Raw genomic sequence first — 26446 nt, forward strand, 5'->3', positions numbered from 1 at the left:
CCTAAACTCCACCAGATCGTTTGAGATGCTGGGGGAAGTGTGCACGGAGAAGGCAAGTTAATTCTGCATTCATCCACAATAAACTATGTTATCTTCCATTCCCTTTTGCCTCCATTAACCGAACGGGAATCTGTTTTTTTTTCCAATCCGAATGTAGGCCTAATCGAATTTTCAGCACTTATTGTTGAGAACAAGTCACGTAAGAGAAGTGCTTAATTCAACCTAATTCTATCAAACGCTGCTTCAGTCCAGAAGAACCCATGGGAGTTGATGAATTTAATCAGGAATCGGGAATGTTCTTCAGCCGTTAGCACGTAGGCCTGTTCTCTACATCTCAACCATATTTACATTTATTCATTTCCCATATCCCTGATATAGAAGAAAAACAAACACGCAGATATGTTTTAAGTGTCCATTACCATAACGCAGAACAAGCACTAAACCTATAAATATTATATGATCGTACAACATAAAGCCCATGCCCTTTGCGCTCTGTTTTTAGTTGGAGATGTGATCTGTTTTTATTTTCATGCCTTGGACTGAGTTTTGGAGTAGAAAACATAATCGTTTTAGTAATTAATTGGTACTTCCAATCTCCTCAGGTGGATGTCATTAGAAAATACGACTTTATTCTAACTGGACATATATTTTTGATGACGTGATTCTGATTCCTCTTGACCAAAATATTTAGTGACAAATACGCCTCGATCTCCCTAGTGTCTAGATCACCGGAAGGATCTCAGATGAGAGCATTGCAGTTTGCCTGCACATCGCAGTTGGCTTTCCAGTAGGATCAAGTCGACCGGCTGCATGCATTCACGAGCACACACCCCTTTACCGGTGATGCCACCTCGGGGCAACCGCACCAATAACTCGCCGCTTTAGTCGCCTCGACTTTTGAATGGAGCAGAAAAATCTCAACGGCGGGGTTTACCCAACTCAAGCCGGAGAGAAGAAGCACAAAGTCGGTTTTGTCGGGCTCGACCCAGGGGCTCCTGAATCGAGTAGGGACGGTGCGCTGCTCATTGCAGGTTCGGACAGCCCCAAGCGGAACAGCATCCTCAGTAGACGCAGGTCCAGCGTCGCAAAAGGAAGACCATCCAGGAGAAATGCCAGTTATCGGAAACTACAAAATTTCCTGTACAATGCACTGGAGAGGCCGCGTGGATGGGCGTTCATCTACCACGCTTATGTGTAAGTAGGCTATGCTAACATCAGTCGGAGTTAGACATACATGAACAAAGCCTGCAATCAAGTGGACCTCGTCTTCAAACATCAGTCTTTGTTATACCGTGGCATGCGTATTTCAGGGCGTGGAGGAAACGATCGTATGCGTGTGGGAATGTAATCTCCAATTCTTTAGCTTGTAGCCTATAACTTAATAATGTATTTATCCGTGCATGGTGTACATGTGCCAGCCAATATCAACTTTGTGCGAAGCATGACTGAGGCAAACATGACTGCAACAAACGAGTCACTGCCTGCAATATATTCATTTTGATACTTCTTTTCATCACGTTCGTGTTATGGACGTGATCACTGATCACTGATATGTACCGTATTCAGGCTGCCTCGTGAATAATTTCTTGTGCACATTGTGCAGATTTGAGAAGTGGTCTCGAGTCATGGTACGGTGGTTTCAGCACCCTTAACGGTGGTCAGCGCCCGAGTTTAGCGCCAGTAGGCTACTTTTACCAATTCTGATGATGCGGTCATTCATGATCTAGTGTTGGAAAACCCCTAACCCTTGGAAAGCGTCTTCCAGTTTTTTTATAGTAATGTACATAATTTTTTTTATCGAATAGAGTAGTCTGCATCCTATCAAATATCAACATCCCTTTACATCCAGACTTCTGTGTTTTGGACACTGGCCAGAGAATGCGTTATTGATAAATGTGTTTGGCTTAACGCGAGCAGGCGCAAGCAAGCGAGTCGCTGTCTGAGTTGTGCGAAGTGTTGTGAGGTGTGCAATGATTTTGAAAAACAAGCATTGTGTGTTGGAATTTGGTTGAGTTAGAAGGTGACAGTTTGTTTTTGTAGGTAGGCCTACAGTTGGCCTGGTCTGTGGAGTTCTCAATCCCAGAGATCAACTGAGATGTTATAAAATAGTCATTGTTTTAGTGCTGTGCAGCCCAAATGATACACTCACTCAATTGAACCTGAGGTTACCTTTTGGGGAATTTGCTGTTTGGAAAATAAGTGATATCAAATCTGTTCGCTTTAGCCGACCCATCTAATTGTGTTTGACCTGACAGTCACAGATATTGAACTCGACTTGACGTGTCAGAAAGGTCACCTGCTTTAGGTTGTGTGTTAACTTAATCTAATGACATTCTGTATGTATTCTAATTACATTACAAGGGCTAAGTTGTGTGGATCTGTCTCAGATGCCACAACATCTTAGTGTCTCCAGAGTGACAAAGAGCCAGGTGATTAAGAACCTCCACATCAAGTGACAAAGGCCAGAGTCAGCATTCTGTGTTTTGTGTCACAGTAGCATGTTGCCACTGATGGAATGGTAGGCTACTCTATCCACGCTCCTCTCCAAAATGAGAACCCATGGAATGCAACTGCTGTTCTCTCTCTGTTCCGTTTTGGTTCTACTCCCTAATACATTATTTACGTCCACCACACTTCATTGAATCTCTTAAGTCCCGTTTCACTTCCCCCCACCTTATTTATAAAACTGTCATGTGCTGACTTCACTCGAATCTTGCCATCTCAACACGAGTTTCTCCCCCTTTTTTCCATCCCGTCGTGAAATGCAGAGATGGCACTCGGCAAACAAGAAACCCTCTCACTCCCTGTAGGCCCTACCTGACATAAAAGCATTTGCAATGTTTGACATGTTAAGGGATTGGCCGTCCTTCTAGTTGTGATAAACATCGCTGGGAAATAGACAGGCTTGTTTCACGCTCGTGTTGCTCGTGTGTGAAAGATCGATAGTTGAAACCCGAGTATCTGTGTTCTGTTGCTACTACTGCCGCGCCAGCTCTCCCGCTAGGCCATTCTCTCTCCCCATCTCCGTCTGAGGTGCAAGGAGAGAAAATCCAAACTGTCCAACTCACGTGGTGTTGTACCCCTTTTTCGTGAAAGACGGCATCAGTCGTTGATCATTCTGGGAGGCGTGAGAATGTAAAATAGCTGGACAAAACATAGCCTCCACTACTGTACAATCTGACACTGTCGGTAACATCAGCAGCTATAGGCCTAAGCATAATTTTATTAGTGTGAGCTTTTCTGTCTAGTGGCTGCATAATTTATTTGTGGTACACATTGTCTGGACATTGGAAATTGGATTGTGTCACCTTGCTTTTATAAAAAACTATATTTTGTTATAGATGTGTTAACTGCATTCACATGTCTTCCTAGCGTCCCCTAAAGGTTTTTAGGCGATGAATCAACTGACGTTTTTCGAGGGAATTGCTGAGTTTTCGCCATAGTAAAGCTCTTGAAATACTCAACAAGGAGAATATACAGTACAGGCTTCTGAGATCACCAGATCCCCAGAAGAGATCCTGTAGGAAGCCTTTATCACCCTCAGCCTCCCCTGGAGGATGAAAGGACCCACTGCAGGTCATGATGTATTCTGCTTAGTAAGAGCCCCTTTTTCTACAATTACACTTCCAAGTCATCACAGAGAGAGTCTCGACGCTGCTGAGAAATGCAAATCGACGTTTCTTTTATTGCATTTGAGCAAAAGCACAGCTCTCAGACCTTCCCAGACCTGTCCTTTCTTGGTCTTGATTTGATCAATTCTTCTCTCACAGCTAAACCTCGTCTAGACATTTGGCAGTGAGTGGAGATGTGTCACTGTGTGAAACAGACTTGGGTTAAAAAGGATTTTCCACTAATTGCATGTAGAGTAGCAGTGCTGGGTTTGTTGCAATTCAGCTCTAATGGCATGTGCGTGTGTGTGTGTTTTGTCAGTGGTCCAACTCTGGTAAGAGAAGGAAGAGGAAATGCTTACCTTACCCATAAAACCTTCCCTCTGTCTCTCATACAAGCACACACACACACACACACACACACTGTACCTCGTTTGTCACACAGGTCGACATCCACCAAGGACAGTCCTTGAAGAGGAATGAAGCTAAACTTTTCTTAGTGCTTGTATCTTCCAGAACCTATTCATGTTTATGCAATCATAAACTAGCTCAGAAAAACGGTTGAAGCGTAAAATGATGCCGCATAGACATAATTTAGGATTTTTTTAAACTTGTACTAGAACTTCTACTCAGAAGTGCAGGTAACATTTTTATTTGAATGATATTCCTTTAAGATAAATGGTTGGTTGCGCAATAACGCGGATACTGTTCAAGTAGGGTGTGTCTTATTTAGTCCTATTTTCAGATACGTTCAACAGGATCGGTCTTAAAATCCCAGTTTCTATTCTTTATTTTGAGCACATAGTCAACACACACTGAGGTGAGTAGTAATAAAAAGTAGCATAGTCATGTCAGACTAAGATAAAGGAGTTAACTGTCGCCTGACTTATGACAATGAAACTGTTTTGAAAGAAGGATCAACACAGTTTGTTTTCGGTCTGTTTTCAGCAATGGCTTCCTCCAGCATTCTACTGTGTGAAGAGCAGTTCCAGTGCTCTATTTGTCTGGATGTCTTTACCAAACCCGTGTCCATACCATGTGGACACAACTTCTGCATGGCCTGTATCAGTGATTATTGGGAAGGTAGTGACCAGTGCCAGTGTCCACTTTGCAAAAGGACTTTTGATAGTGAACCAGACCTCAGTGTCAACACTTTCATTGCGGAAATGGCCGCCTTTGTGAAGCAGTCTGCTTCTGCTGCTGTTGCAAGCCTTCCTGATCAGCAACACTACGCAGAACCTGGAGGAGTGGCCTGTGATGTCTGTACTGGAAGGAAGCTCAAGGCCTTTAAGTCCTGCCTGGTGTGTCTGGCGTCATACTGTGAGACTCACCTGGAACCTCACCAGAGAGTGGCTTCCTTTATGAAGCACAAGCTGATAGAGCCTGTTGCAAACCTTGAGGACAGGGTGTGCAAAACACACGAAAGACCACTGGAGTTCTTCTGTAAGACTGACAGGGAGTATGTGTGTCAATTCTGCACAGAGATGGACCACAAGGCCCACAATGCCGTGCTCATCGAGAAAGAATGTGGCCTGAGGAAGGTGTGGCTTGGGAATACTAAGTCTAAAGTTCAAAAAGAGATCAGTGATCGACTTCAGAAGATAAAGGAGATTGAGAGTGCCCTAGGACTGAGTAAAAGAAATGCAGAGAAAGAGGTGGAGGAAAGTATTGAAGTCTTTGCTTCCCTCGTGCGCTACATTGAGAGATGCCAGTCTGCACTTGTCGAAAACGTTTTGAAGAAACAGGAGGCAAAGGAGAAATGGGCCGAGGGACTCGTCAAAGAGCTTGAGCTCGAGATCACCAATCTTAAAAAAAGAAGAGTTGAGTTGGAGCAGTTCTCATGCAATGAGGACCCTTTTAACCTCCTCAAAAACCTCCAGTCTCTTGGCAACTCTCCACCCATTAAATCCTGGTCTCATGTCAAGGTATACAATCATCTCCCTGGGGGGACAATTAGGAAGTTCATGTCTCAGCTGGTGGAGACACTTGGTGATGAACTCAAGACATTGTGTGGAGCTGAGCTGAAAGCCATGCAAAGGTATACAGTGGATGTAACTCTAGGGCAAGATGCAGCAAACCCCAAGCCTGTTCTGTTTCATGGTAGGAAGAAATTTACACGGAAACCTTATATTTTTGAGTTCGACGAAGGGGGATTTGATTCAATGTCTTCTGTTCTGGGAAAGGAAGGGTACAGTTCAGGAAGGTTTTACTTTGAAGTGCACGTTGAGAGAAAGTGGGAGTGGTCAGTGGGAGTTGTCAGAGAGTCCATCAACTGGGAAGGAAACATCAAGCTGAGTCCAGTGAATGGATGTTGGACTGTGGGTTTAATAAGGCAGAATGAGTATGTAGCTAACGTGGGAAACGGTATTCATCTTGCTCTGAGAAAGAACCCCAAAAAGGTGGGTGTCTATGTGGATTATGAGGAGGGAGAAGTCTCATTTTACGATGTGAAGGAGAAGTCTCTCATGTACTCGTTCACTAGTTGTACTTTCACAGAGAGAATTTTCCCCTTTCTCAGGTCATGATGATGGAAAGAACCACCGTCTGCTGAATACAGAGAGATGTCTGCCTGTATCCTAGCAACGTTTCTCTATTTCATTAACTTTGTTCTCTACTTTCCTAAACTTTTTTGAAATACTGTTTGGATTCACCTCGATCTGTGCAGTGTAATATTTGTCATGACTAGTGTGTATTGTCTAAAGTGGTTTATAAACTTAAATAGAAATGTGCTTTTTTAATAAACATTAGAAATGCATGAGGATTATAAATTATATGGGTATTTTAGCTTGCAATAAATTCGGATTCATACGCTTTGTTATGTGTCATTTACCCAACCAAAAAAACACAACAACTGATTAACTGGGTGTTACAAAGTAGCAATGCTTCTTCATCAACAAGCCTCCCAATGTATTCGCTCAGGGATACAAAGGACCTCTGTGAGGCTTTGGAGATCTTCACTAGATCTTGAGATCTTGTGGGAAGCCGTTATCACCCTCTGCCTCCCCCGGAGGATGAAAGGACTCACTGCAGGGCTGGTACATCACAGTCATGATGTATTCTGCTTCGTAAGAGTCCCTTTTTTCTACAATTACACTTCCAAGTCATCACAGAGAGAGTCTCGACGCCACTGAGAAATGCAAATCGACGTTCTTTTTACTGCAGCTGAAGAAAGCTCTCTTTTTCGTGTCCCAAACCTTCAAATTCGTCATGATTTGATCAATTCTTACCTCTCAGCTGAACGTTGTCTAGGCCTCTGAAAGTGAGTGGAAATGTGTCAACGTAGCTGCTGTGGAACAAACAGGTTGAATGCGAATTTCCTCTGAGTGCATTTAGAGGGGCATTGCTGCTTTAGACCTGGGACGGTATTAAAACTGAGCCATATTGATGTGTGTGTGCGTAACAGCGTGTTAATGTATATGCATGTGTTGGTCCATTAGGTTTCCCAAGACTCAGCATAAGCAATTTTAGGAATGCGATGCACACAAGACAGTGAATAATGACACCCAATATATCATATCTTTGTACATCTGGGGGGTATTGCTACTGAAGTATGGTCACTGATGGCCAGCTAGTTACGCAGACGTTAAGATAAAGTGGATTGAAAATCAAATTACCAGTATGTGATTTGTTGTGCCACTCTTAAATTAATTGGAAGTCTATATTGACTTAATGTGTTTTCTAAATTAATGACAGAAAAGCCAGTTATTAATTTAAAACAATTGTTCCTCAAAGACCAATCCATCAATCTTGCTGAAAGCCTCCTGAAAATTGAAATGATCTTGAGTTTAAGGTGTGCAGTGTTGTCAGTTAAGGTAGGCTTCAAGGGTAAGCTTCTGTATATGCATTGGCAGCTTTTTTGTTCATATGGTATTGCTAGTGTGGCAGATCAAAACTGGTATATCACCCGCTTTAATAAATGAGTCCAACTGTATATTCTCCATAACATAGCCCTAGTTGCACCTGTGCTTTGTACTGAGTCCTAACATCACCTGTTGTGGTCTGGCCACAGGGGTCTCCAACCCTGTTCCTGGAGAGATACCTTCCAATCTGTGTTTGCTCCAACCTAGCACACCTGATTATAATAAATATCTGGTTGTCATGTAAAATCAGCTGTGCTAGAGCAGCGTTGGAGCGAAAACCCACAGGTAGGTAGCTCTCCAGGGGCAGGGCTGGAGACTTCTGTATGTTTCAGGAAGTGATAAGCGGAACAATTCTCCATCAGGATCCTGTCTTCTGTGGCTTTGTATGGTTCAGCGGCATCAATCTGGCACTCGCAGATCTGAAATACGCTCTGTGTGCCTGTTAGAAACTGTGAAAAAGCTCTTGATCGGTTTGTATATCGCTGCTTTCCTCGCCTGACTGCAGATCAGTTTATCTTCTGTACTAACGTGATATTGTATCACAGTGCAGTGGTAAAGGTCTAATACTGTATCACAGTGCAGTGTTAAAGGTCTAATGCTGTATCACAGTGCAGTGGTAAAAGTATAATGCTGTATCACAGTGAAGTGTTAACGGTGTAATGCTGTATCACAGTGCAGTGGTTAAGGTCTAATGCTGTATCACAGTGCAGTGGTAAAGGTCTAATGCTGTATCCCAGTGAAGTGTTAACGGTCTAATGCTGTATCACAGTGCAGTGGTAAAGGTCTAATGCTGTATCACAGTGCAGTGGTAAAGGTCTAATGCTGTATCACAGTGAAGTGGTAAAGGTCTAATGCTGTATCACTTTGGTGCAGTGGTAAACGTCTTGAGAAAAACACAGCCCTCTCTGTGCTTTAAGGAGGCCACTGCTGTCTCCTGCGGTGTTCTGTAACCTGGCCCTGCCTCCGAGAGGCCCTCCCTCCCGGCCCTCCCTCCCGGCCCTCCCTCCCGGCCCTCCCTCCCGGCCCCGTATCTGTTCTCATCTCCATTAGCCCTGTTGGAGTCCATCCAGAATGTTTCATCTTCTTCTAAGAAGCTCTCAGAGGCCCTGACTATTGACATCCCCCCCTCCCTTCTCCATCCTCGCCTCACCATCTCTCCACCAATCAAATAATTTTTCTTGAGCATTGTCCTCCAATCACTCCCTCATCACCTTGTGAGGCCGGCCAATCCGAGATAGCCAAGCAGTTCTCCTATAATTACCCCTTTCGGTTTTCAGCCAATTACATTCTCTCTGCAGCTCTCCATAGATCACATCAGTCACTAGACCACTTTGCTCTTTTTTGACCAAATTACATTAAAGTTCTTCACATACAGTACATGATACAGTAGAGCCTGCTCTGCATTAAGTCTAACGAGCGCTTTCCTAATGTGAAACAGCTAGATAGCTGAACAAACATTTCCAGCAGGGACCAACACATTCTCTGGCTTTTAGCTCCTGCCACTGTATTACTAGTCTGACTCAATTTCAGTTCATGTCATGAAATACGGTCCGACTTGAGACGTGCTGTCGGGGGAGTGGACCAGGCTGATAGTGGACTGGGTTACAGAGGATCAGCTGGGCTGTGCAGGAGTGCAGGTAGGGCGGGGGACTGCAGGGAAGCTACTGAGTGACAGAGACTGTAAATATCCCACCCCCCGACCCCCCCACCCCCACCCCAAGAGCTTTGGCACAGAGCAGCAAGCTGATGGCACTGTTAGTCGATTCGACTGCGCACTGTAAGCAATCTAAGTCTTTGTTTTAGCATGCGGGCCGTAGTTTGCAAACAGACTGTCTACTGTCTCCGTGGTGAAGGACCCTGGACTTGTGTCCTCTGTCTGGTTTTGAGGAAGGTCGTGGGACAGTGATGTGATGACTCCAGTGTTATTTTTATGAAAGAGGATTGCATGTACAGCATAGGGTACAGTACAATGGATGTTCAACACATGGGTTTAGACCTATTGAAAATTCTTCCAGAGTAGAGAATATAATCAGTTATTGATTTAACACTTGTGTTATCTTCGGGTCATTCTGACCCATCAGTCATTGTGACCCACCGTCGTATTGCGACAACTTTACAGCATATAAAAACAAAGTGAAGCATTTTAATTTTTACCGTTGGGCTGTCTCAGACCCCCAACATTGCGAAGGTTAAAATATATATATTTTTTATTGGTTTTTGTATTGGGTAAAATTGGGTCAACACAACGATGGTTCGTTATGAACCTTTGGGTCATGTGACCCGAAGGTAGCACAAGCACATCTCATTATCAGATGGGGTGAAAAGGTCATGGAATATTTGACAGCCAATATTTAGCTACTGTTTATGCAAATTATGCTGGAGGCTTTTTGACCGGTGTGCTAACAAGTAATTTGCATTAATTATGCACAACAGTCCTCACCCTCCTTGGGATTAAAATGTTATTTCACAGATGGAGACAATTGCTTATGCTTAAAAGTGCAATTGGGTCAAGTGAGGTGTGGAGTGTGACTTCCAGCCAGCTGTCATGACAGAGGGTCTGGTGGAGGCCAAACTGAGTCCTTCACCCTCTCCACTCCTCTCCTCACCCCTACCCTCCCCTACCTTCCTCTCTCCTCCTCTCCTCACCCCCCCTCCCCTACCCTCCCCTCCCCTACCTTCCTCTCTCCTCCTCTCCTCTCCTCACCCCCCCTCCCCTACCCTCCCCTACCTTCCTCTCTCCTCCTCTCCTCTCCTCTCCTCTCCTCTCCTCTCCTCTCCTCTCCTCTCCTCTCCTCTCCTCACCCCCCCTCCTCTCCCCTACCTTCCTCTCTCCTCCTCTCCTCTCCTCACCCCCCCCCTCCCCTCCCCTCCCCTACCTTCCTCTCTCCTCCTCACCCAGGTTCCTGCTGGTCTTCTCCTGCCTCATCTTGTCTGTGTTTGCCACCATCAAGGAGTTCAAGAACAGCTCAGAGAGTGCCCTGTATATCCTGGTATGAGAACAACTGTCTTAGTTTCGGTCTCCATGAATCTTCATTATTGATCAGACACAAAGGCATTTTCCCCATCCTGTGTTCGAGTATATCTTTCAATAAACATTAAGTCTCTAAAGCACAGAGTTTGTGCAAATGTTTCACAGCACTATGATATATATATATATAAAAACTATAGTTATACTACTCACAGATGTCCTTGGTGCTAGAAAGCTTCAGGTTTCCCCTCATCAATAGCTTGAATTAACCATAATTAAACTACAATGCATTACATATATATATGATTAACTGGCACAAACTCGTGATGTTTTTCCCCTGCTTTGTGGTGTACAGTATTGCTGTAAATGGCTCGGTTTTGAGACTCCCTACTCCGCAGGAAGTCGTGACCATCGTGGTGTTTGGAGTGGAGTACATCGTGAGGATCTGGGCGGCTGGCTGTTGCTGTCGCTACCGAGGGTGGAGGGGAAGGCTGAAGTTCGCCCGCAAACCCTTCTGTGTGATTGGTGAGGACATGGAAGGGCTGGTTCGGCCCCAAAGCAGCCAGTCCTTCCTCTCTTTCTATCAGAGACAGAACTCTATGTTTCATCTCATGTTCTTGTCTATCCTTTTGTCCTAGCACACATCTCTCCCTCTCTCTCATTAATTCTATTTCTTGAAAACTGACGGAAAGCTAGTATTAAAATAAACTTGCTGCCATCGCCAACTCCAGTAAGTCAGGTTTTAGACACAGCAAATTATCAAAGTGTTCATCAACTCCAGGAGCGTTCCTTTGACTTGTTTAGTGTTTATATAGGTCCACTGTCATGAGATGAACCTTATAGTAACACTCCTGGTGTTACATTAACACTGCTAAAATAGCTGTGGGGTACACTTCAATTAGACGTGAACAAGACAGAAAGTAGTGCTAACATTCCCTGTACGTGTCACAGTCATCTCATCTGTCAAACAATGACACCATTTGAACACAGCTACAGAGAAGCCCGCACACAACAGCTTCTCTTCAGGCAGTCATCAATCGTGACGTTACCGTCTCAATCTAGCGTTCAGTCCATGGGCGTCTGGAGGCTGGAGCCCCCCCAAAAGTTTCATTAGCCCCCCCATATTATTTTAATAAAAAAAAACTTTTACATATATCTTTTTTTTCTTCATATTTTTTATCTAAATGTGTTAGTTTCTCTTCCTAAATCGCACAAGAGGACACTATTTAAAAGGATATTTTCAAAAATGTATTCTGGGGGAACATGCCCCCAAACCCCCCTAGTTTTGCTGGGTCACAGGAAAAATAATAGGTTTTATCTAGTGGCTTAGCCCCCCCAAAAGTGGGAACCTAGATTCACCCCTGGTTCAGTCCCTGTCCTTCCACTCCTGAAACCCCCTCTTCTCCTTTTCTCTCTCTCGTCGTCTTCTGTCTCAGACATCATGGTCCTGATAGCGTCGGTGTCGGTATTGGCCGCTGGTTCCCAGGGCAACGTGTTTGCCACCTCAGCCATAAGGAGTCTGAGGTTCCTTCAGATCCTGCGCATGTTGCGCATGGACCGTCGCGGAGGCACCTGGAAATTACTAGGATCTGTAGTTTATGCCCATAGCAAGGTGAGAACTACAAAAAGTATGGACGCTGGCATGTTCCTAGTTTGTGAGTGTTGAGTGATGAGTCACACCTAAGTGTGGCAGAAAACGTGTCATAATAATAAGTTGTGAGATCAAACTTGAGCCTGTATCTGTGCAACATATGTTTACATCTTTTAGGGACAGCTATATGTTGTTAGAAGGATTTTATTGAAGAGGATAACACTACTCTCCTTACTCTACAGTACTTGTAACTCTCTCTCTCTCTCTCTCTCTCTCTCTCTTTCTCTCTCTCTCTCTCTCTCTCTCTCTCTCTCTCTCTCTCTCTCTCTCTCTCTCTCTCTCTCTCTCTCTCTCTCAGGAGCTCATCACTGCATGGTACATAGGCTTCCTCTGTCTGATCCTAGCTTCTTTCCTGGTGTACTCCGTGGAAAAGGACGACAACGACATGTTTGAGACCTACGCCGATGCCCTGTGGTGGGGCCTGGTAAGACTCTCAAAGTGCTCAATCCTGTTGATCAAACATTCAATGACTGTCAAACACGTAAATATTGACAATTGATCAGGATCCTCTCTTTCCGTCCTCCAGATTACTCTGACTACGATAGGCTACGGTGATAAATTCCCCAAGACATGGAACGGACGTCTGCTCGCTGCTACGTTCAGCATGATCGGGGTGGCTTTCTTTGCCCTTCCCGCTGTAAGTTTGAAGCCCATCGGTTAAGCCAACCAACAACATGGGACGCTTAAAAAAAAAATTGCAGCTGCTAAATGAATAAATGTAAATGTAAAAACAGCCATCGACTGCACTTTGGCATGCGGTTGGACCAGTCACACGGGGTATGGTAAACCACCAGCTAAGCCTTTTCAAAGTAATTTAATTGCAGGGGCGACCCTCCAAGATCTGCTCCCCGTTGAGGCTGAAGCTTTTACTTTGTTCGAACCCTTTCCCTGATCCCGTAATGATCTTTAATCGATCTATTCATCCGTGTGTGCTCAGGCTGTGACATTGCCTCCAAACTCATCAGCTGTAATCCCTTGGAAAACTCTTCAGATTCAATGCTTTAATCTCGGGAGAAAACCCAGCTCACCATATCAGTTCATTACACATGGGGCCTTGGCAGGAATCAGCTCAATAAGCAGTCTGCAGGTTTAGAGTTGCATTAGCACATTCTACAGGATTATCTGAAAAACACATTGGGTGATGAAAGATGAAAGAGATGTTCTTACAAAAGTATATCCTTTGTGTCTTTCCTTTATGTGTTTCTCTCTCTCTCTCTCTTTTTCTCTCTCTTTTTCTCTCTCTTTTTCTCTCTCTTTTTCTCTCTCTTTTTCTCTCTCTTTTTCTCTCTCTTTTTCTCTTTCTCTCTCTCTCTCTCTCTCTCTCTCTCTCTCTCTCTCTCTCTCTCTCTATCTCTCTCTCTCTCTCTCTCTTTTTCTCTCTCTCTCTCTCTCTCTCTCTCTCTCTCTCTCTCTCTCTCTCTCTCTCTCTCTCTCTCTCTCTCTCTCTCTCTCTCTCTCTCTTTCTTTCTTTCTCTGTCTCTCTCTCTCTCTCTGTCCCTGCCACACACAGGGTATCCTGGGATCTGGGTTTGCTCTGAAGGTGCAGGAGCAGCACAGACAGAAGCACTTTGAGAAGAGACGCAACCCTGCCGCAGGCCTCATCCAGGTGGGCCTCAAACCTCCACAAACATCCTCAAACCTCCACAAACATCCTCAAACCTCCACAAACATCCTCAAACCTCCACAAACATCCTCAAACCTCCACAGACATCCTCAAACATCCTCAAACCTCCACAAACATCCTCAAACCTCCACAAACATCCTCAAACCTCCACAAACATCCTCAAACCTCCACAGACATCCTCAAACATCCACAAACATCCTCAAACCTCCACAGACATCCTCAAACATCCTCAAACCTCCACAAACATCCTGCGTTTTCACCACAGAAAACCGTTACCTGTCGGCTTAAGGAAACAGCTACATATCTTACAATAACCATATATAATGTCTGTTAGGGTGCCTGGCGGTATCATGCCACCAATCTAGGCCGCACTGACCTGCTGTCAACATGGGACTTTTATGAGCAGACCGTCTCGCTTCCTATGTACAGGTAAATAAAAAGATAACTAAATGAATTATTTGAATCCAGTATTCTATTTCAGGTCTAGCTATTATGCATTTTTCTTCAAATTTACAGCATACAGTAATTGGGTCCTGTCAACCTTGGATCTAGCATTGCAATACAATGCAGCCAGAGGCAATAGCCACTTTTGGAAATGATTCATTTTGTTTATACGCTTCAGGTCTGCCAGCAAATATGCTGTCATGCTGTTTCTCCAAGTGGATTTCCACTTCTCATTTAGCAAGACATAATTTCCTGCAAGTCTATCAGCCCTTCCTCTACTGAAACACTGTGACAGCTAGATTTGTATTTTGTTGAAGCGAACTCAATTTTTTCCAGACTCATACCTCCCCTGAACCAACTGGATCTCCTTAGGAATCTGAAGGGCAAGTCATTCAGGTCTGAATAATTTAAATATTGAATGTTTAATAATGATGCAGTTGACGTAAGAAAAACAAAACAAATGGACAATTTTGCATAGTACATAATGATACGGTATTTATGGTGAAAGTCTTAAGATTTCCAGGTCTTATCATGGTTTAATTGTGGCCATTTAAATGAGGACGATAGCTTGGCTGACTTGACATAATCTGTTACCCTTCTGTCCCCTTTCTGCCTGACAGGTACTCACTTATGCAAACGCAATTTCTGCTTGTCCAAATATGTCATGCACAATTGCCTTTTATACTGTACGATATTCAACACCAATTCCTGGCCCGTGTCTTTGTTGTGTGTGTTTCTGTCCCTGTCTGTCCCTGTGTTTCCTCTCTTGATCTGTTGAACTCAAAGGAAGGAGTCCCAGACAGACGCGTCCCCCAGGTTAGTGCTCCGTGCCGTCACCCTCCTCTCCTACTTCCTGGCTTCCCTCAGCTCTGCTCTTAGGTGCTGACACACTCTTCTTGGGGGAGGGTGTGTGTGGTGTGAGTGTGAGACTGTGTGTGTGTGTGTGAGAGAGTGTGTTTGTGTGTGTGTGTGTGTGTGAGAGAGAGAGAGAGAGAGTGTGTGTGTGTGTGTGTGTGTGAGAGTGTGTTTGTGTGTGTGTGTGTGAGAGAGTGTGTGTGTGTGTGTGTGTGTGAGAGTGTGTGTGTGTGAGAGTGTGTGTGTGTGTGAGAGTGTGTGAGAGTGTGTGTGTGATAGAGAGAGAGAGAGAGAGAGAGAGAGAGAGAGAGAGAGAGAGAGAGAGAGAGAGAGAGAGAGAGAGAGAGGTGGATAACAGTGTGTATGTCAGTGTTTACTGAAAGCGCGTATGCAGAAGAGTGTCTGGGCACCATGTTGTCCTGAGTCTTGTATCTAATTGCCTGTATGATAAGAGAGCCTCCTTCAAGAACAGTTCGCCCCCAGCTGCATTTTGCCCCCAAGAACAGCTCACGTTAGCCTCACTGCTAGCACAAAGCTAAACCTCAGAGCTCACGTTAGCCTCACTGCTAGCACAAAGCTAAACCTCAGAGTTCACTTTAGCCTTACTGCTAGCACAAAGCTAAACTTCAGAGTTCACGTTAGCCTCACTGCTAGCGCTAAATGGAAACCTTGCGGCCTACGTTAGCCTCACTGCAGTGCTGGCACAAAGATGCTCTAGGCCCTATATGTAACTCAAAGCTCCGTCTTGTTTGTAACATTCCCTAAAACCTTACTCATGGAACAGGGAACTGACACAAGGTTTCTGCACCAAAACAACAAAACGAGGGGTACCAAAAGTACAAAACTCAGACTTTGCAAACTAATCCCACCAGAAGAGCAGATGTGATGTCAAGCTCTAAAGGTGTGTCACTTTTCTTTCAATGCCCCGGGGTGACAGCCTTAAATACTAGCTGGACCAGCACAGGTGAGTCCTGTTTTTGCTGGAGAGGTGGCTTTAAGCAGGCACACCTGAACAAATCCCCCCCCCCCCCCCCACACATAATTTTTTAAGGGGTAGGGGAAAACACTTCAACATACTGATTAAATGTTTTTTCATATCTTACCATGTGTTTACCACATAAGCAATGATTTTTGAACAACATGTTCATGTTCAAAACATGTTTTTTTTTCTGTCTAGAAACTCTCAAGGCTAGTTAACAAAGCTGTATGCATATATTGCCACTGTTTCTCTGATATCATAATTTAATTGATAGCACTGACATGACTCTGCTATTCTGGAACATTCTATTTTTCATCCATAGCTTTTTTTTTCTTTTTTTCTTCTGTGTCTCCTCTACTGCTCACTATCTCTCTGTCTCCAACTGCCAGTAATGTGAAATCACCCAAAGGCAGGCTTTGTGGCTGCTGCCCAACAACCATTAGGTATAGTTGCACAGATACTAACATCTGCACTGCAAGTGTTTTAGTGTGTCTGTTGTCAATGTCCTCTTTATCGGTTCCTTCCTTTCCATTTTTGACAGAAAATTCTACTCAGTAGAGGAAGCACATACAGTGCCCTCCAAAAGTATTGGAACAGTGAGGCCAATTCCTTTATTTTTGCTGTAGACTGAAAACATTTGGGCTTGACATCAAACGATGAATGTGAAACCAGAGATCAACGTTTCAGCTTTTATTTCCAGGTATTTACATCAGGATCTGATGCACAAATTAGAAAATATCACCTTTTTGTTCGAACCCACCCATTTGTCACGTGAGCAAAAGTATTGGAACATATGACTGACGGGTGTGTTTTGTTGCCCAGGTGTGTCCTATTACATACATTATTCAATCAATAAATACCACTGAATGTCTACACTCAGGTTCAGATTGGGTAAGATAGGTTTTGTCTATGCAGACTGTATTCAGAGGTGAAAACAACATGAAAACCGGAGCGCTGTCTTTGGGTGAAAAACAAGCAATTGTGAGTCTTAGAGAAGATGGAAAATCAATCAGAGCCATTGCAGAAACATTGGCCATAGCCAGTACAACCATTTGGAATGTCCTGAAGAAGAAGAAAACTACTGGTGTACTAAGTAACAGACGTCGAACAGGTAGACCAAGGAAAACATCAGCAGTTGATGACAGAAACATTGTGAGAGCTGTAAAGAAAGACCCTAAAACAACTGTTAGTGAGATCAGCAACAACCTCCAGATGGCAGGAGTGAAGGTATCACTATCTACTGTTCGCAGAAGACTTTATGAACAAAAGTACAAGGGCTACACCAGAAGATGCAAACCACTCATTAGCAAGAAGAATAGGAAGGCCAGGCTGGAATTTGCCAAAAAGTACAGAGATGAACCTCAAAAATTCTGGGACAAAGTTTTATGGACTGATGAGACAAAGATTAACTTTTACCAAAGTGATGGAAAGGCTAAAGTTTGGAGAAAGAAAGGAACTGCTCATGATCCCAAACACACAAGCTCATCTGTGAAACACGGTGGAGGTAATGTCATGGCTTGGGCTTGCATGGCTTCTTCTAGGACGGGCTCATTAATCTTCATTGAGGATGTAACACATGATGGCAGCAGCAAAATGAACTCGGAAGTCTACAGAAACATTTTGTCTGCCAATTTAAGGAAAGATGCAACCAAACTGATTGGCAGAGCCTTCATCATGCAGCAAGATAACGACCCAAAACACACTGCCAAAACAACAAAGGAGTTCATCAGGGGCAAGAAATGGAAGGTATTAGACTGGCCAAGTCAATCTCCAGACTTAAACCCTATAGAGCATGCATTTTACCTGCTTAAGAGGAGACTGAAGGGAGGAACCCCACAAAACAAACAACAACTGAAAGAGGCTGCAGTGAAAGCCTGGGAAAGCATCAAAAAGGAAGAATGCAAAAGTTTGGTGACGTCAATGGGTCACAGACTTGCTGCAGTTATTGAAAGCAAAGGATTTGCAACTAAATATTAAGTCTTATTCACTTAAATATGTTTTAAGTATATCTGTTCCAATACTTTTGCTCACATGACAAATGGGTGGATTCAAACAAAATGTGATATTTTCTTAGTTGTGCATCAGATCCTGATGTAAATACCTGGAAATAAAAGCTGAAACGTTGATCTCTGGTCTCACGTTCATTATTTGATGTCAAGCCCAAATGTTTTCAGTCTACAGCAAAAATAAAGGAATTCGCCTCACTGTTCCAATACTTTTGGAGGGCACTGTATAGGACGTATATATTTTTCATTCGTCTCAGATATGTCGTCTTATTGTCAGCAAACATATATTTATTTTACTTTTGAGGAGAAAACTGATACCTTTCTACCCACACATCTTGCATTTCTCTCTGGTTTCTAGAAAACAGAGACACACATTCAAGTTTATTGCCTTGTCAGATATTTGATTTATCGTTTCTGTTTAGTAATGCTTTTATCTGGGTGATTTGCTTGCTCCCTTTTTGCCCAGTCAGCCCTTTCGTACAGCTGGATAACAACATGCCTTTTTTCCTTTGTAACCAGGAATCTAATCTCTTTTCTTTAAAGTTATTCCAATTCAAGGTGGAATACATGACAGTGAATCATGTTTGCATGAATCTTTGTGTTTATTTTTCTTTTGTTTTTGTTTGTATCTGAATAGAGAGAAACCGTGGTTCTTCTTTTTTGAAGCCTTCAGTATCACTGTGCTGCCAATGCATGCTTGCTTGTTGCTTCGTGCTGTTTGCCTGCTGACCACTGAATGCTCGACAGTGCGCACAAAGAAATGGCTCCTTCCGCAGCTGGACATTGCTTCATTTTACGTTTCTGCTGCAGAGGTAAGACCCATCCTGGCAATACCACCCTCTGGTTCCACTACTGTGTACAGGTTAGATAGATGTTCTCTAAATGCAGAGTAAGAGATATATGATCCAGCTACCGATCACTTAGTTAGCAACTGTTCTGATTTGTTATCGTGAACAATGTCAGCATTTTTTTTTATGTAGTTCAACCTAGAGTCAATAAAGTCCAAAAAGTCCCTATGTTTATTCCCTCAAGGTATTGATAAGGTAGAACTTCCGTCAGCGTATTTATGTGGTTTGATAGAGTATAACCTAGACCAGAAATTATAATATTAATCTCAGATCTTTATAGCTTGTGCGTGTCTTCATACAAAAGTTTAGAGGCACACAGACTGTACGCGAATAAGAATAGACATGACTGAATATCAGTGTGTCTGTGTATTCTAGGTGGTTTCAATCTTCAGCTCTGTATGTTGCCTGGGTTATCTGCTCACTGTGCTCTGCGTGTGCCCTCCCACCTACGTCCGCTGTAGTCGCAAGGCCAGTCTGAAGGACAAGGTGTTCCCCAGTCCATCCAGGACCCCGGGGGCCAAAAACAGGAACCAGTCACCCGGGACCGAGGATGGGGCAGAGGGCTTTATGGAGCGTGGGCGGGGGCCCATGCATGCTTTTCGGATGAGGGGAAGCACGTCTCGCCAGAACTCTGAGGGTAAGTGGACTACAAAACAACAAATTTGATCTCCAACAAGCTAGCAGTTTGGCTAGCTTTTTTGGTTCATTCGTTGGACTATAGCAGGTATCTTTCGTAGGTCACTGTACCCAAAACACACCTATATATCACCAAGAAACCACCAATAATCCACCTTGACTTTAGCTTTAATAAACTAGTACGTCAGTAATTGAGTGCTCTAGTACATAAGTACAACACTAGAAGAACAGTATGTAAATCCGCCCAGGGGTCAGAGGTCAGATGGCTAGGCGGTCAGGGAAACGGGCTATTAATCAGAAGTTTGCCGGTTCGAGCCAAATGACTTTCTGTCCTTGGGCAAGGCACTTCACCCTACTTTCCTCGGGGAGAATGTCCCTGTACTTACTGTAAGTCGCAATGGATAAGAGCGTCTGTTAAATGACTAAATGTAAAATGTATGTAATATAATTCCACCTAATCAGGCCTTTACAAAACTAAACACAGCCTGATGAGTTTTCTGACTGACAAGCACTTTGACAAGATTACTTGACTGGGGTTACTGTACTGTATGTTTGTAGTTAACTTCTGTCCTCAACCTTAGAGTTGAGAGAGTGCAAGGACATTTTACACTGTGGCCCTGTGCCAGCTGTCACCCAGGCTGCTGTCAGTAGAATGGCACCAGCGACACATCAGCAACAATGTAGAATAGGTAAATGCCATTTTATGACAAATACGATTCATTAAAATCTTCCTGTTGCTAGACTATGCAGATAAATTCAACTTTGATGCAGTCATTAGTCAATACAGTGACATTTCTTAATCACAATATTCCCTTTGCATTCATATATGACTATCAGTTGTGGTCTTGATCTATCTTTCCATCAATACATAACAGGACTTTTTTATTAACCAAGCTGATTGTCACTGGATGTTTCTCTTCCTCTGCTTCGTGGCATGTTAAAGTGCTGATAGAAATGCAGGACGAAGACTTTCGACTGAAGAGTTCTCCAGGTTAGAGAACTCATGGCCTTAGAACCTTGTCACCAGAAAGAACCCCGTTCTGTCTTGTTTGGATCCTGTTCGATTCTAGAACACAGTTTACACCACTATCCTCGTTATTTATAATGAAATCATTATCATTCTTAACCAATCATGATGTCAACTTTAAATATTGTACTCATTGTAACCTTAACCAAGAGACAGTTCCATTTACTGGTAGTATGATGTCCAAAATACATGTCTGTAACGCACACTGTAGTCCTTATCATATGGCTGTGTGCTCATCAGATGTTTGTATTATTTGTTTCCACTGGTTTACTAGTTGGCTGAGCATTATGTTTTTTCCTTAGACCCATACATGACATTTGCAGATGAGTCCATATATACAGTATGATCTCATATTTGCACACTGTTTTGTATGATGTAATTTTCATTATTGTAGAGCCCATAACAGATTTATCTTCATGTTTTCCGTCTTCTTCTTCTTGCCAGCAATTGAGGGGTTAATAAGTAAGAAAATTGGGCATTTGTTTTGCGGCCAATTGTTTGACCAGACAAAAACAGGCATCACATGCACAGTCATAGACATGGGAAATGTGCATGTCAAAATCCACTGAACAACTTGACTTTACTCCTCTATTGTTTGGACACTTCAGTCTAGCGAGGATAACGCTTGGCCCTCGGGTCTTGTCATACTCAGAGTGAGAATTATACAATGACAATCGGGGGAGGGTCAACTTCTTCTCCAGGGCGTAAAGTAATATTTACGATTACAGGTAAGAACGATATATAAATGTATCGACCCCCCCCCCGGCCTGTTGTTTTTACCTCTTTTGGGGGGGTCCAAGTCTTAATTAGGGGGGTCAACCCCTCCCCCGTAATTCTCACACTGGTCATACTGCAGTTACCTCCAGCTAGCTTGACTCTGTTGCAGTTGCAGTTACTCCACTAGTTAGTTTTCTCTGCAGATGTTTGAAGGCTATATTTGCGGTGGAGGATTCAAGTCAAGTGTTTTCAATAGAAAAAAGGAAAAAACTGACATTACCTTATACTGTTTTGTTAAGATCCTTGTTTGACCTTGCATGATGATCTCCTGTCCTAGTTTTGACACTCCTTCTTTTACAATGAACGATGCCTCCCCATTCGTGCTAGTTCGCCTCAGCCGTATGTCCCCACTCAAAACACTGAACCAAATTCAAGGTTAGCCTGCTGGCTGGAGAAAGTCTAGCCAGCATGCTATTGCTAATGCATGGCTGTCGTATCCTTGGTGGTACACAGAGGGCACTATGCAATTAACATTTCTAAGCTATCCCCAGTTCCCTCAATTCCTGCATTCAATTTATTTTTTGTCCTACAAAATCCCTTGAACTCCACCATTGCTACGGTATAAAGATGCACACAGTCTCAACTGGCTTGGAACCAACTTGCTAATGGAAAACTGCACTATTGAAGTTAAGGCCTAAACTTTGCTTGGCTTCTGCCAGACAATATGTCGGTGTGTGTGGGAGCCAATAATTTAGGCCTTGAAAGTGGTTTGATGTTTGTCCTTGACTTTGCATCTTAGAGGCCAGCCTGCCTGGAGAGGACATGGCCGATGACAAGAGTTGCCACGGCGACTATTTTACTCAAGAATTATCGCCCGGGTTAAAGGTCACCATTAGAGCCATTTGGTAAGAGTTGGGTTTTATATGTAGTTTATTAAATTGCCAAGGAAATCCAGTTGCTTTATGAGTCCAGTGTCTTTCAGTCTTCTGTGGTGTGTTTTTGTTTTAGGTGGTTGGGTTCATTAGCTTTATAACAGTGCCTGACCTTTCACCACGTTATTATACATTCATTTTGAAAACCTGATTTACCATTTGTGATTTCTGAACACTAACGATTTTGTGGAAGAAAAAAAAAAAGAGGCTTTTCTTGAACTGCCTTCCACAGCATCATGAAGTTCCTGGTTTCAAAGAGGAGATTTAAGGAAAGCCTTCGCCCATATGACGTCATGGATGTGATAGAACAGTACTCTGCAGGACACTTGGACATGCTTTCCCGGATTAAGAACCTGCAGTCCAGGCAAGAGCCCCAATTTAACCGATCGACTCTCCTCCTTAGTCCGGGGCACCCCAACATTCACAGAATCACCACCACTTACAGTCACTACACATTTAGAAGTAAAATATGTGTAAAAGTGCTAGAATTTTCTATTTGTGCTTTCATTTGGCACTTTAGAAATTCCTCTGGCTTTTCTGGGAATTTCATAATTTTCTTTTTCAAATAAGTTGCCACATATGTTGTGATTTGATGACAAACTTTCAACACATATGTAAATATATTCCAGCAACAAAACCACAAGCTGTCTGCGCTGTACATGTGTCCACTGTGTTTTACATGAATGGAATATATTTAGACTTATTTGTGCATGTTTTATGTCTTGTGAAGTGATTCCATGTTGTTGCTTCACGTTGCTTTGCACTCATATCTTCTCTGTGTACTTTGCCAGGATAGATATGATTGTGGGGCCCCCACCCCCATCTACACCTCGCCATAAGAAGTCCACTGAAGGCCCTAGGTTAGGTTGCTTACCTAATCACAATCATTCTCCCATGAGATCTTGTCTGAAGACACACAGGCGTGTCTTAGAGTGCAAACTAGATTTCAGATGAAATGTCAAATCTTTTCATTTGAATACTGTCATGGTAAAAAATGAAAAAACGACAACAAAATTGTCGTAAGTAAGTAGATGCTTTTTTAATCAGTTGAAAGTAATCAATTCAAATAATCATTAAACATAATTATGAGCTGAGTCATGTAGCCTAACTCAACAGGGTTCAGTGAGTTTGCATGCTTTCTGACAGTAGTCTGAGGGACAGCTCCCCCTAAAGGATGCAATGAAAAGGAAGCATGAAGCTGAAGGAAAGCATACAATATGTTTTAGCTTTTTACTTGTTGACTGTTTCTTTTCTTTTGGTGTGAAACTGTTTTCGAACTGTTACTTACGTACATTATTTCACCACCCAATCATCATAAGACATTACTTTCAGAACATTCACATTTTCACTTCACCTAAGTGGGTTTGTCATGTTGTCTGTCTCGTCTTGTCAATTTGGGGTGTGTTTATTACCTTGAACAGTCTGCATTAATTATACTCTCCTGATCAACAATAACAAGTCATTTATTTTGGATCAAAACTGTCATCTCATCCCCAATGTTACCTCTCTCTGACTCCCAGAGTTGACCAGATTATTGGTAAGGGTCCTCCAGTGTCGGATAAGGGTCCCAAAGGTGAAGGAGAGGCCCCCGAGGACCCGAGCATGATGGGACGGCTGGGGAAAGTGGAGAAACAGGTAAACCAGACTTCTGAGCCACCCTGCCCCCTGATCCAAGCACGGATCTGGGGTACTCATGTCTTAATCCTAATCATGAAGATTGGTGGGAAAAACGTCCAATCTATCAATCTCCTAGGATGCGGCTGGGTAGATGGTTCGTGTAGGAACTGGCAGTTCTCCCGGGCTGCGTGCTCCTGTTCAGTGTTCAGACAGACCCTGTCTCTTCCTCTAGGTGGGCTCCATGGACAGGAAACTGGACTTCCTGGTCAACGTGTATGTCCAACGCATGGGCATCCCTCGCTCTGAAACGGAGGCCTTCTTCAACTCCAAGGAGGCCTACCCAGCCCCCCCTTACCTCAGCCCCGAGGAGAGCAAGGAGGAGAAAGAGGAGAAAATCGAAGTGAGAGAGGAGAAGGAGGAAAAGACCTGCTCTGCACCAGAGGTGGTTCGCTCCGTAGCCTCAGTGGAGAGGAAGTCCCCTCCGCTGGAGGCTCTGTCTGTGGGCACCACCTCAGGTAGCCAGGGGCGCCCTTCCACATCCTGGCAGCACCAGATGCAGCACCCGCTCAGCCAGCCTGCATGGAACAGCAGCGTGGCCAACACCCCCTCGCCCGTAGGGGGAACCGGAGAGCACTCGCCTCCCCTGTTCCGCCTGCCGCCCCCTCCTGCTCCGGTCCACGATCGCTCGTCCTCCGGTCCGGGGGGCAGTGGCCGGGAAAGCAGTTCCCAGAGCAGGAAGCGGCAGAGGAGGCAGAAGCGCCAACCGGATGTGGCCGCCGTGGAGAGCGACACGTCTCTCTCCATCCCGTCCGTGGACCACGAGGAGCTGGAGCGCTCCTTCAGTGGCTTCAGCATCTCCCAGGCCAAAGAGGACTTCTTCGGGTCGTCCTTCTATAACGGCAGGGCCGGTACTGGAGCCGAGGCCAGGGGCGGGGCTGGGGCCGGGTCTGGGGCTGGGGACGAGGTTTGGGATTCCCTCTGTGTCAGGGTCAGGCCTTATCTCGCAGAGGGGGAATCGGACACAGACTCTGACCTGTACACCCCTGGGGGCCCCTCCCCCATCTCCATTACTGGGGAGGTGGCTTATGGGGACAGGGGGTGGCCGGGACTCAAATAGATCCACAACAGCTGGTTAATGTAGAAACTGATTATAATACGAATCTGCAATTTCCCTTGGGGATCAATATAGTACCTACTACTACTATGTGAGGTATGCAATTATCCCAGGGTCTTGAGAAGCTTGACTTAATTGCCAATTGAATAAAAAAAAACATGTACTAAACGAATGCTAATAATTTCTGATCACCTTGATGGTCATGAGCCGAAAATACAATATTCAGTTAATAGGGATTGTGATTAATAATAATTGAGCAACAATTATGTAAGGGTGCTCCTTAACAGTAATCAGGTTGCCTTTCGTGTTCCCGGTGGCAATTAAGATACTACTAAGTAATAGCAACTTAATTAAAATGTATTAATTAAATATTACTGTAGAATCATTTAATTTTATTTACTTATAATTACGTAATGTTGTTTTGGAGTTCTGACAATGAGACACCGTTAATTATAGACAGCCGTAAAATTGTACTTCGATCACTGAATGATTTAGCATAACAAAATTTTTAGGTTGACTACTGTGCTTTGCGTTATCTTCATAGTAGGCTACAGCAAATAATCATTTGTTTAATGCTTCACAACAAGAGATTGTTTTTGTAATTGTATGGTTTGACTGTTAAACAAAGATCTGCTACCTGGAATAAGCACGTCTCCATGGCTTGAGTAATGCACATATGTGTTTATAATCAGTTAAAGACCAGTAATTCAGGTGTACTGTAAAAGCGGGAATCGACAGTGTGACACTAAACCCCTATTTTTTGAAGACTAACTGCATGGCATGTACATGGTATTCTTTAGAGATAGAGAATAGGACAGCGTCCGATAACCTCCTACGGAAAAAGATACGTATCTTTCTGCCATTTCTATTGGGAAAACACTGAAATTAAATAAAACGCATGTAGTTACAGGGGTCAAATTACAGTTATACAGAGTATATGTAAAGGCTTTGCAAGTTTTTTATTCATTTGTTTCTGGCAGATACAGTATGTCAGCACAATGTGAACAGTTACCCACATAATGTAGAAGTTAGAAGTTTACTGAATTTACAACTGTGTAATACTATGAAAAAAACGTGCATTTGAATGTATGTTCTGTACTGTAAACGCTTAATGCACCCTCTCTCTCACTTTAATTTGAACCAGAAAAAAAAAACAGAAATGCAAAGAATAAACAGTAAGGAAAACTATCCCCTTCAAATAAGTATTTTAGTATCTCTATACATTATCTCACAGTCATCCAATTTGTCACAAGTTGTTTGGAAACAAACTTTTATTTTTTTTTCCTATGCAACCTTTGTATGCCAAAGCTCTTCAAGTTCAAATACAATGGTACAAAAACACTGGTATTTTTCCCCAATATTAGCTTGCCAGCATGTTCTTCAACCCAAAGATGTGACCACCTGTTTTACATATGTACTTATGTTTTTGTATACTCATTCCCTCTTTCACTCATCTCTTGAATAACGAATAAACTTTATACCCGACTGATACTATCCTTGTTTCTCTTTCAGGCTACAGTAACACCTAAGTGTTTAGTCCAGCGATGGCTAAAGTACACA

At 43.5% G+C, this 26446-nt stretch overlaps 2 protein-coding genes across 2 annotated transcripts; both read left to right on the forward strand.

Annotated features, from left to right (window-relative positions):
• Positions 1-901: 901 nt before the first annotated feature.
• Positions 902-26322, forward strand: LOC124482274 (potassium voltage-gated channel subfamily KQT member 2-like). Its single transcript, XM_047042771.1, has 17 exons — positions 902-1194; positions 10368-10458; positions 10835-10961; positions 11873-12048; positions 12386-12511; positions 12614-12724; positions 13598-13693; positions 14046-14140; positions 14492-14551; positions 14942-14971; positions 16379-16432; positions 19305-19480; positions 20951-20968; positions 22023-22128; positions 22388-22519; positions 23676-23790; positions 24005-26322. The coding sequence occupies exons 1-17, from the start codon at positions 902-904 to the stop codon at positions 24887-24889; spliced, it is 2691 nt and encodes an 896-aa protein (XP_046898727.1). The 3' UTR covers positions 24890-26322.
• On the forward strand, positions 4330-6598 carry LOC124482284 (E3 ubiquitin-protein ligase TRIM39-like). Its single transcript, XM_047042783.1, has 2 exons — positions 4330-4428; positions 4557-6598. Exon 2 carries the CDS (start codon positions 4559-4561, stop codon positions 6131-6133), a length of 1575 nt encoding a protein of 524 aa, XP_046898739.1. The 5' UTR covers positions 4330-4428; positions 4557-4558; the 3' UTR covers positions 6134-6598.
• Positions 26323-26446: the final 124 nt, after the last annotated feature.

Source organism: Hypomesus transpacificus, chromosome 2, assembly GCF_021917145.1.
Source record: "Hypomesus transpacificus isolate Combined female chromosome 2, fHypTra1, whole genome shotgun sequence".
Taxonomy (NCBI): domain Eukaryota; kingdom Metazoa; phylum Chordata; class Actinopteri; order Osmeriformes; family Osmeridae; genus Hypomesus; species Hypomesus transpacificus.

What these genes read in the sequence shown, in the direction of transcription:
- LOC124482274 (XM_047042771.1), top strand. Translation starts at nt 902, where the DNA reads ATGGAGCAGAAAAATCTCAACGGCGGGGTTTACCCAACTCAAGCCGGA. An exon ending in ATGCCCTGTGGTGGGGCCTG is followed by an intron (nt 12,512 to 12,613) that starts GTAAGACTCTCA and finishes TCCGTCCTCCAG; the next exon opens with ATTACTCTGACTACGATAGG. An exon ending in GTCTCGCTTCCTATGTACAG is followed by an intron (nt 14,141 to 14,491) that starts GTAAATAAAAAG and finishes AATTTTTTCCAG; the next exon opens with ACTCATACCTCCCCTGAACC.
- LOC124482284 (XM_047042783.1), top strand. Translation starts at nt 4,559, where the DNA reads ATGGCTTCCTCCAGCATTCTACTGTGTGAAGAGCAGTTCCAGTGCTCT.